The sequence below is a fragment of the Oncorhynchus mykiss genome, chromosome 9 (genome assembly GCF_013265735.2).
Source record: "Oncorhynchus mykiss isolate Arlee chromosome 9, USDA_OmykA_1.1, whole genome shotgun sequence".
Classification (NCBI taxonomy): domain Eukaryota; kingdom Metazoa; phylum Chordata; class Actinopteri; order Salmoniformes; family Salmonidae; genus Oncorhynchus; species Oncorhynchus mykiss.
This window is the reverse complement of record NC_048573.1, coordinates 14,419,984-14,431,579: the sequence shown is the minus strand read 5'-3', so window position 1 is coordinate 14,431,579 and position 11,596 is coordinate 14,419,984. Positions and strand designations below refer to the sequence as shown.

General features: G+C 40.5%; 1 protein-coding gene across 1 annotated transcript; it reads right to left on the bottom strand.

The window, feature by feature from the left end:
- Positions 1-1,771: 1,771 nt before the first annotated feature.
- LOC110532932 (collectin-12-like) lies at positions 1,772-10,413 on the bottom strand. The gene is made up of 6 exons (XM_036989257.1): positions 10,409-10,413; positions 6,368-6,667; positions 4,391-4,536; positions 3,547-4,072; positions 3,229-3,419; positions 1,772-1,824 (listed from the first exon to the last, which is right to left on the bottom strand). Exons 1-6 carry the CDS (start codon positions 10,411-10,413, stop codon positions 1,772-1,774), a joined length of 1,221 nt encoding a protein of 406 aa, XP_036845152.1.
- Between the last annotated feature and the right edge of the window lie 1,183 nt (positions 10,414-11,596).

The window sequence follows — 11,596 nt, the reverse complement described above, 5'->3', positions numbered from 1 at the left end:
GAACAGATGCACTATCTGGTTAAACAACCACTTCCTGTACATGTACATATATGGGCACTCCCTAGAGAGCGTGAGAACTTCCTGACAGGATTTCCTGCAGGATGATATGGGCATACACACCGGACCATAAAAATAGGGTCATAAATCACACGTTTGACATGTGCTGTCTACAGTATTCTCTCTTATACAATATAAACTTAGTCTATAAATGTCTGCTAACCAACATAATAAAGTCGTTTTAAACTTAATAAATACCCCATGTGTTTTAATTGAAAATATTGAAAAGTCATACAGAAACAGTTATATTATGTATTTATTTGTATTTATTTAACTAGGCAAGTCAGTTAAGAACAAATTCTTATTTAAAATGACGGCCTACACCGGCCAAACCCAGACGACGCTGGGCCAATTGTGTGCCGCCCTATGGGACTCCCAATCACGGCTGGTTGTGATACAGCCTGGAATCGAACTAGGGTCTGTAGTTACACCTCTAGCCCTGAGATGCAGTGCTAGAGGTGCAGACATATATTTTTCTGGCAACATCTGCATTTTCCATGATTGATACATAAATAATCAACACAACAGTAAAACAATAGTCAATTCAACAATTAAACATAATCAAACTCTGCATTAAAGACCTGCTCCACGTCACCTCTACTGGTGGTAGAAAGAACAACATCAACATCATTTACTATCATCATTAAATTTCAAAGATCAAAAATGAACATCAAGTGTTACGTAAGGATGTGAATATGAGACTAATACAGATTTAGAAAACAAGGTCAAATCGATGAAAAAACGAAATTCAAAAGATCAAAAAAAGTATATATATATATTTTACATTAAACATAATCTTTAACAACAAATACAATTATTATTAAATAGCACACAATATAGTCAAATGTAAAACAGAAAGTTGAAATTCTTCCACAGTAACAAACCACTAGAAAGACATTTCAACATGTTCTTTTAAACCCTGTGACAAGTGAGTGCTAAATAAGTCTAACCTGTCGATGTTGATGACTTATTAGTTTGTGGCTCAAACATTTTTGTGTGAAGACATCTTCGAAATGACTACGTGGGCATCAAAAAGTTTCCAACGACTGCCGTAAAAACTGTGGATGTCGTGAGAGTCTCCGCTTTCGATGATGCAGTCGTATGAGTTGCTAGCTCAAACGGTTTGGGTTTTAAATAGGATTTTGTGCTGACTTTCTTGTCCGGATCCTCTCTTGTGTAGAAAAACACTGCTTTCAAAGGCCCCGTGTTATGGAATAGGCGCAAGCTTTATGTTGGCGTCAAAGAGGGGATTGATCTGCGGTTAAGTCTCTAGCATAAACACACAGGGAGCTATTCAATATTCAAGATGACGTCACGTGTGACGTGTGGGGCATTCAATCGACTCTTTAAAAACACACTTTGACAGCTTCGTGATTGTATAAAGAAACAATACTCTCATAATCTATAACATTATGATTAAATCACACGCAATGTTATAAAATGTTAAACTAAATGTGATAATTTTACAACAGGAAAATACTATTAGAATGTTCTAGAGCCTCCAACAGAATCAATGAATGGCCAAATCCTGTATGGCCACATTGTTAAGCGCCATCAAATACTCTCTCCTACCAGCTACAATAGCTACTCTCAGTAAAAGTTACCTGGTCAGACAACCTCTAAGTATCTTTAAAGCTGAATCTAAATATTAATTTTACAACAGGAAAATATAAAGAGGATTGGATGTCAGCCTCTGGAGCTCCACAGTGCCTCACTATGGCCGTCTGCTGCTGTAGAAATACACTCTGTTGACTCCTGCTTCAGGGCCTGAGGACAGAGAGACAAGAGACAGTCAACATGGTCTCTAACCAATAAGAGTGTAAACCCTGCCTAAGCACCAGGGGGGATATTTTTAGGAAGTTCATACCAAGGATGATTTTACTATTTGATTTTGAATTTGAAGACCCCTTGCAGACAAAAAAAAAAAAGTTGTATTAGCCCATACAAACGCATTGAATAACAGATTCACTACATGTACAAACAGAGCCCCGTGCAAACAAATCTAATGGAAGTTTGTTCTGAAGTGTCTGTCTGTTACGTCTGGAAACATTTGTTATTCTTTTACCCTTTATTTTTGGCCCTAAACAGTCTCCATATATACTTCCATGCATTTTTTCAACTGATCCTGGGGGACCTTCAGACCAGTCTTCAGACCAGGCTTATGAGGCCTGTGGGCCAAGCCACTCCTACGTTGTCTTGGCTGTGTGCTTAGTGTGGTTGTCCTGTTGGAAGGTGAACCTTCGCCTCAACCTGAGGTCCTGAGCATTCTGGAGCAGGTTATCATCAAGGATTTCTCTGTACCTTTCTGATTAGTCTCCCAGTCCCTGCCGCTGAAAAACATCCTCACAGCATGATGTAGCCACCACCATGCTTCACCTTAGGGATGGTATTGGCCAGGTGACGAGCATGACACTAGGCCATCAGGCCAAATAGTTCAATCTTAGTTTCATCAGACCAGATAATCTTGTTTTTCTTGGTCTGAGAAGTGGCTTCTGTCTAACCACTCTACCATTAAGGCAAGATTGGTGGAGTGCTGCAGAGATGGTTGTCCTTCTGGAAGGTTTTCCCATCTCCGCAGAGGAACTCTGGGGCTCTGTCAGAGTGACCATCGGGTTCTTGGTCACCTCCCTGACCAAGGCCCTTCTCCCCCGATTGCTCAGTTTGGCCAGCTGTAGGAAGAGTCTTGGTGGTTCCAAGCTTCTTCCATTTAAGAATGATGGAGGCCACTGTATTCTTGGGGACCTTCAATGCCGCAGAAATTTTTTGTCATCCTTCCCCAGATCTGTGCCTCAAAAGAATCCTGTCTCGGAGCTCTACAGACAATTCCTTCAACCTCATGGCTTGGTTTTTGCTCTGTGGGACCTTATATAGACAGGTGTGTGCCTTTCCAAATGATGGAATTTACCACAGGTGGACTCCAATCAAGTTGTAGAAACATTTCAAGGATGATCAATGGAAACAGGATGCACCTGAGCTCAATTTCGAGTCTCATAGCAAAGGGTCTGAATACTTATGTAAATTAGGTATTTCTGTTTTTTTCGCTTGATCATTTATTGTGTGTAGATCGATGAGGAAACCCTTTAGAATAAGGTTATAACATAACAAAATGTCGAAAAAGTGGAGGGGTCTGAATACTTTCCGAATGCAGTGTATTGTGAGAAAAGCAGGTACCTGAGTAACAGAGGAAGTTGTAATGGTCATCACAGAGCCGCTCCGCCCAGAGGAAGTTCCCTCCATTGGCCCCGTTGGTCATCGCTCCACAGGGGTTGGAGATGTCCTTCCTAGGGGGGACACCGTTCACCCAGTGGGTGTAATTCATATGGTCTCCGGTCATCCAGTACCACGTGTCTCCCAGGATGTACCTGCAGGCAGAGAAAAGCTGTCTCACTATAAAATCAAGGTGCATGAACAGTGGAGCAAACTGAAGATGAGAAGATATTCAGCAACTGTTGGTACAACTGTTGGTACTAAAACCATTAGGTAGTGTACCTGCGCAGGCTCAGCCACAGATGGGAGGTTAGGGGGGTGATGAGGTTACTGTCATTCACTAGTTTCTCCAGCTCCCTCTGTTCTTTCTCGTTGCGAACACTGACCAGGTCCCAGTCGTGGTCTCTGCAGTAGAACAGAGCATCGGACCAGCACAGCTTCTCCCTCACCACCATCACCTTCCTCCTCAAGAAGGTGACACTGGTGGAAGGAGGAGGTGGAGTGGAAGTGGAGAGGAGAAGGGTAGAAGCACTGGTGGAGGTGGGAGATTGAGAGGAGGGGTATGTTGGAGAAAAGGTGAGAAAAGTCATGGTGGGAGATTGAGAGGAGGAGGGGTATGTTGGGGAAAAGGGGGGAGAAGAAGGGGGGATAGTGGTGGTGGGAGGTGGAGTGGAGGGGAGAGGGGTGGAAGCGGGAGATTTAGTGGAGGGGGGAGGGGTTGATGTGAGGGATGTTGAGGAAGAGGTGAGAGAAGATTGGGGGATAGTGGTGGTGGTAGGAGGAGTGGAGGGGAGAGGCGTGATTGGTTCTGAAACAGATGTTAAGAGTTCACAGCTATCATTTAAGGGGACAATGACATCATATTTCAACTTTAAATGCAGGAATTCTCACCACTATATAACAATATTGACTTTACTTTGTTAGATTTGGCAGAAACTTCAACCATTCATTACACCATTCTGTGATCTTGTTTGATTTATGACATCAGCTTTTAATTCTCCTACAGATCTGTCATAGAATATTACTTTTATGATCATAAACATTTATGATCTACCATATGAAAGTAATGTGAACCTCACTTAATGAATAATAAATGTGAACAGTGAAGACAGTTATAGATGATTACCTCTAGGAGTGCCATATACTTCCACCTCACACAGACTGAGCCATTCTGACCTGCCAGGGATGACCGCAACAACGTAGCGACCCTCCATCTCATTACACTGGACAGTTTTGGTCTTTCCTGCTTGGATGAGGGATATGACAAAACATCTGAAAGAGAGAGAGCGAGAGAAAAAGAAAAAGAGAGAGAGAGTGTGAATGAATGAGGACGCTCTAGAGTGTACGTACCATGTAGAATTCTATCATCAGTCTGTTAAATACAGTGCCTTGCGAAAGTATTCGGCCCCCTTGAACTTTGTGACCTTTTGCCACATTTCAGGCTTCAAACATAAAGATATAAAACTGTATTTTTTTGTGAAGAATCAACAACAAGTGGGACACAATCATGAAGTGGAACAACATTTATTGGAACTTTTTAACAAATCAAAAACTGAAAAATTGGGCGTGCAAAATTATTCAGCCCCTTTACTTTCAGTGCAGCAAACTCTCTCCAGAAGTTCAGTGAGGATCTCTGAATGATCCAATGTTGACCTAAATGACTAATGATGATAAATACAATCCACCTGTGTGTAATCAAGTCTCCGTATAAATGCACCTGCACTGTGATAGTCTCAGAGGTCCGTTAAAAGCGCAGAGAGCATCATGAAGAACAAGGAACACACCAGGCAGGTCCGAGATACTGTTGTGAAGAAGTTTAAAGCCGGATTTGGATACAAAAAGATTTCCCAAGCTTTAAACATCCCAAGGAGCACTGTGCAAGCGATAATATTGAAATGCAAGGAGTATCAGACCACTGCAAATCTACCAAGACCTGGCCGTCCCTCTAAACTTTCAGCTCAAACAAGGAGAAGACTGATCAGAGATGCAGCCAAGAGGCCCATGATCACTCTGGATGAACTGCAGAGATCTACAGCTGAGGTGGGAGACTCTGTCCATAGGACAACAATCAGTCGTATATTGCACAAATCTGGCCTTTATGGAAGAGTGGCAAGAAGAAAGCCATTTCTTAAAGTTATCCATAAAAAGTGTTGTTTAAAGTTTGCCACAAGCCACCTGGGAGACACACCAAACATGTGGAAGAAGGTGCTCTGGTCAGATGAAACCAAAATGTAACTTTTTGGCAACAATGCAAAACGTTATGTTTGGCGTAAAAGCAACACAGCTGAACACACCATCCCCACTGTCAAACATGATGGTGGCAGCATCATGGTTTGGGCCTGCTTTTCTTCAGCAGGGACAGGGAAGATGGTTAAAATTGATGGGAAGATGGATGGAGCCAAATACAGGACCATTCTGGAAGAAAACCTGATGGAGTCTGCAAAAGACCTGGGACTGGGACGGAGATTTGTCTTCCAACAAGACAATGATCCAAAACATAAAGCAAAATCTACAAAGGAATGGTTCAAAAATAAACATATCCAGGTGTTAGAATGGCCAAGTCAAAGTCCAGACCTGAATCCAATCGAGAATCTGTGGAATGAACTGAAAACTGCTGTTCACAAATGCTCTCCATCCAACCTCACTGAGCTCGAGCTGTTTTGCAAGGAGGAATGGGAAAAAATGTCAGTCTCTCGATGTCCAAAACTGATAGAGACATACCCCAAGCGACTTACAGCTGTAATCGCAGCAAAAGGTGGCGCTACAAAGTATTAACTTAAGGGGGCTGAATAATTTTGCACGCCCAATTTTTCAGTTTTTGATTTGTTAAAAAAGTTTGAAATATCCAATAAATGTCGTTCCACTTCATGATTGTGTCCCACTTGTTGTTGATTCTTCCCAAAAAAATACAGTTTTATATCTTTATGTTTGAAGCCTGAAATGTGGCAAAAGGTTGCAAAGTTCAAGGGGGCCGAATACTTTCGCAAGGCACTGTATATAGCCACAGAGTAGCAACAGAAGTATGGATAAAGACTAATGTATCCTAATAGATTCAAGAGATAAATAAAAATGTATATGTTGTTTTTATTTATCTATATGTGACCTGGGGTTGTTGATGCCGTTGTTCTCCAGTGAGTTACCGATGCGGATCTCAGTACCATTAAGCCTCTCATGACAGCAGTCTCCTCTGTTGGTGATGTTGACAGCTGTCACTCTGTACACATCCAGCAGGTCCACTCTCCACCAGGGGTTGGTGTCATATGCAGTGTGTGTGCAAGATCCTTTGTAACCATCTGATTCTCTGTTTCCATCAATGGCATTTGGAGCATTGCCATTCAAATATATTGATGACTGGGTGGCCACTCCTTTCAATGCTACATTTACTACAGGGACAGAGATAATACTGTTTTAAGACAGAAATGACAAATCATTGCCAATGAAGTTTCAAGTTGAAATGGCAAGCTCTAAACCCAACAATGCAGTAATGTAATACTAAAAATATCAGAAGTTAGAACAAAAACACACAATAAATAAAAATAAGAAATTAGAGAAACAGGAGAAAGTAATGAATCGTACTATATAAAGGGTCAGTCAGTTCCAGTACCATATTTAGAATGTGTGGTGATACTGGAGTGATGATAGGGAGATATGTATAGTGGAAAGGTGACTAGGCATCAGGATATGTGATAAACAGAGTAACAGCAGCGTATAAATGATGATAGTATGCGAGTTGGTGTGCGTGTGTGTAGAGTGCATATTATATGTGTGTGAGAGCAAATTATGGATTGAGTGTTTGTGTGTTGGTGTATCGGTGTGTGTGAGTGTTTAGGGCCCGGTGAATAAGAATAAAGCAATTAAACATACTCAGGGTTGTGGAGTAACTGATTACATGTAATCCGTTACAAAAAAAACGGTAACTGTAATCCGTTACCAGCAGAAACATTGTAATCAGATTACAGACACTTTTGAAGAACTAGATGATTACTTTGAGGATTACTTTTACATTTAGAAAGGATGTTTGAAAAAAATATATATTTGACACTTCTCTGTTTTCTCAATGACTTTCAAATCAGCATTGAAAAGTGGCGCAAGTTTAAGTTTATTCCACCTGAGCGAGTCTGACACAAATCAGAGAATACAACAGGTGTAGCCCTTCCCGGGAAATGCTTTCTTACAAGCCCTTCACCCAACAATGCAGAACAAGAAATAAAGTTGATCAAATATTTCCTAAATAAAGTAAAGTTTTAAAAAATCGATTCAATCAAGAAGTAACACAATAAATGTACATAACAATGACGAGGCAGTATACAGGGATACCAGTACGGAGTCAATGTGCGGAAGGTACAGGATAGTCAAGGTAATTTGTGAAGTAACTATGCATAGATAACAAACAGCGAGTAGCATCAGTGTAAAAACAAGAGGGGAGTCAATGCAGACAGTGGCCATTTGATTAGTTGCTCAGCAGTCTCATGGCTTGGGGATAGAAGCTTTAGGAAGGCTCCTCATGCTAATGCAGTTGTTTGAATGGTTGCATTGCTATAGCAATCAAATAAAATATTTCAAAAAATCAAATGAATACTATGCAACCATTCAAACAACTGCATTAGCATGAGAATATACAGTGAATATACAGTGGGGAGAACAAGTATTTGATACACTGCTGATACACTATATATACTATATATAGAGCCTATATAAATATACATATATATATATAAATATATATATATATATATGTAGTTATATGTATATATAAAATCCCTAAAGAAATAAATGTTTGCTAGCAAACAAGATACCTGAAAGTCACATTATGTCAAGGTCAACATACAATACACATTGGGCTCCTGAGTGGCGCAGTGGTCTAACACACTGCAGTACCTGGTTCGAATCCAGGCTGCATCACATCCGGCCTGTGATTGGGAGTCTCATAGAGCGGTGCACAATTGGCCCAGCGTCGTCCGGGTTTGGCCGGGGTAGGCGCCATTGTAATTAAGAATTTGTACTGACTTGCCTAGTTAATAAAATTAAATGTAAAAAAATTGGTACACACACTTCAACAGTGTTCCCCCTACATAATATATTTTTGTAGATGTGTTGTTAATTTGATGTATTGCTAAAATAAAGGTTCAATAAAATAAGTAATAAACTTGAGTTCTTACTGATTAAAAAAAAAACTTCAATAGTGGTAAAGACTGACTTCAAAGAGACCACATTCAAGTCTTCCATCCCCCACTTAGGCTGACTGCTGTCCTCTCCGGCTCCACAACCATCTCCCGCCCGGCCATCTAGAGGTGTGAATACCCAGCCTGCCTACAAGTAGATAGTAGGTGCTTTACAGCAGAATGAGACTTGGGACTTGTGCTCAGCAGCACACTATTGTGTAGAGGGTGTTCTAAATACTGTAATTGTAAATAGTGTGTACATTTTAATTTAATTTAAATTTTACTTTGTGTGTGGTCTGTGGTGTGTTCACTTATGACATTAGATCAGTGTTGGCTGCTAACTTGGCCCTTATCTTAAATATTTCACTTGTGTGTTTGGAGACATTGGATCAGCATTCTTGTCGCGTCTCCTGTTAGTACATTTCATGTAGGAAGTTAATGATCCATAATGTATGACATTCCTGGGAGTGTGTAAACGTGTATTTTTTATTAGCATAGTATTTTTGTATATTTTCTATAGTTATGTTCTTGAAAATGTATACATTTACCAATTCTGCCACATTAGTACATTTATGCAAATTGTGAGGGACACCTGGGTGACTTCATACTAAACGTAGCTTGGTCATTCTTAAAGTTATCAGTCTGAAACTTCACACACACACTGTTGCCCTCTTGTGGACACTATCTATAGTCCCTCCAGCTCCCTAGCTGAATGTGTCGCTTTTCTTTTTCAATGCAAACACGATGCAACAAAAATAGAAAACTTTTGTTTTTTTCATTCTATTATCTTTTACTAGATCTATTGTGTTTTGTTCTCCTACATTCATTTCACAGTTCCACTAACTTCAAAGTGTTTCCTTTCAAATGGTATCAATAATATGCATATCCTTGCTTCAGGTCCTGAGCTACAGGCAGTTAGATTTGGGTATGTCATTTTAGGCGAAAATTGAAAAGAAGGGCCTGATCCTTCTGATCCCATCTTTAATGGGGGCCTGTACCATCTACCTGCATTGAAGCCGCTCAACATTTACATTACATTCAGTCATGTAACAGACTGACTCCCATCCAGAGTGACCGACAGGAGCAACCAGGGTCAAGAGCCCTGTCCAAGAGCACAAGGACAGATGCCCCACCCAGGCGAATAAGGGGACCCAAACCAGCCACCTCTCGGCCACCCGACCAACCATCCAAGATCCCCCCACAGTTCCCCTCGAGAGCTGCCCCTCAACCATCCAAGACCCCACCACAAATCCTTCCCAAAAAACCTCCCCCTCCACTCCACTCCCCACCCCTAAACCCTCCCATTTCCACCCCTCCCCCCAATCCACCGTCCCCCTCCAACCCAACTAAAACTACCACCCACGGGATGCGCCAACAACCAACAACCAACAAGAAAAACAAAAGACATCAAGGCCAAGTGTTTGTGTGCATATGAGGCACTATTTACAGGTGTGTATGTCCGTTGGTGTACACGTGTGAATTTGAATGAAAGTGTGTGTATGCGCGTACAAGCGCTTGCGTGGCATCAGTCTCAGGACAAAAGGCACTGGATGTAATAATGTTTGTTTATTTTGACAGAATTGTTTACTTTTATCTTTGACTGTCATTCTACCCCCCTAGGCTAGCAACTCATGATTACTGATGTGAGTGCTATATGGTGGTAGGCATTGTGGCATGAGGCCTTAAGAGTTTTGGGGAACAGGGCTCTTACAATTCCTCATGTTAAGATCAAGTTGTAGATATGACAACTTTGCATTTTCCAATAATCTATTTGTAAAGTAATATAAAAAAAAATTAGGTCAATCTATTAGGATTTAGAATATTTATTTAAAATGGTAATGTTGTATAAAACATTATGACATCAAATTGTCTGTGGTCTCACCTGTTGCAGCATTGACCATCTGGGCTAGCAACACAACTCCTGTAAATAAATCAGAATTTGCATACATTCAAATCATCTTCCTTGTTTATCCATTCTGTACTTCATTTTGCCCTGTCTGTATGAGTAGTTGTAGAGGCACTACAGTGAAGCAGAGGTATGATTACCAACTATTGCTACAGAAGTAGTGATGGAAGGTAGGAGGTAGAGAAATGTGATAAAGAAGTAAAAGGAAGCAACACTGTTTGCTGTTGTTGTGCAAAAAAACCCCACACAAAACAACAACAAAAGCAGGCATAGACGTCTGCTGTCACGCCCTGATCTGTTCCACATGTCCTTGTGCTTGTCACCACCCCCCTCCAGGTGTCGCCCATCTTTCCTATTATCCAATGTTACTTCACATAGTCTGCACTTGGTCTTACCTTGATTGCTGATAGTCTGCATACTTAGGCATTAGAAACTCACCCATTAAAGGGCAGAGAGAGAGACTCCACAGCATGTTTAGTGGTTGGGGCTTCATTCAACCACCTGTCTCCTGTCTGTAATGACAAAACAAAGAAAATGGGGTTAGGTGCCCTGGGGCCCCAAATGCTTTAGTCCGGTACTGGTCAGCAAAGGTTTAAATCCAACCCACTGCCCTTCTAACTTGCACTCCCTCCTACTTTTCCTGTCTCCTCTTCCCTGTTCTATCTCAGTACAATATATTTAAATAGTCATAATATGAATAATAAAAAACATGAATAACACTAATAATATAAATAATATTACTAATAATATGAATAATAAAACAAATGGGTGACTATGCATATTTCATTACAATTTGAATTTGCGTCATATACTGCATACTGTTGGTGATGTTATGCTTGGCTATTGGTAAACTAAACAAGACACTCTAATAGATGGAATATCCAATTGGTAAATTCACTACAATACACAGTAAACAAACGTGACCAATAAAATCCTTCAGGTTGTAAAATAAAAAAAACAACATCGAATGTTCTGTCATTTAACAGGCTTTTAACAATTCTAAAAATAATATAAGTTTTATAAATCAAATCATTACTAATTTTAGACATTGTACATTAAATAACTCAGTACCTTCCCGGGAGTTTGAAGAAGTTGAAATTTTGAAGAGTGGAAATATCTCCGTGTCTTTTACCCCGTCTGCTCATCTGTCACCTTGTGTGTCCTTCTATCATTCTTTGACCACAATGGAAATCTTTGATAATATATTCATATTGTGGGCTGTGTAGCCTTCTGTACTGTACCTAACCACATTTATATAATTAGT

Coding starts and splice junctions, on each gene's coding strand:
- LOC110532932 (XM_036989257.1), bottom strand. Junction 4,537..6,367: donor AACGGCATCAACAACCCCAG/GTCACATATAGA, acceptor TCTCTCTTTCAG/ATGTTTTGTCATATCCCTCA. Junction 4,073..4,390: donor AGTATATGGCACTCCTAGAG/GTAATCATCTAT, acceptor CATCTGTTTCAG/AACCAATCACGCCTCTCCCC.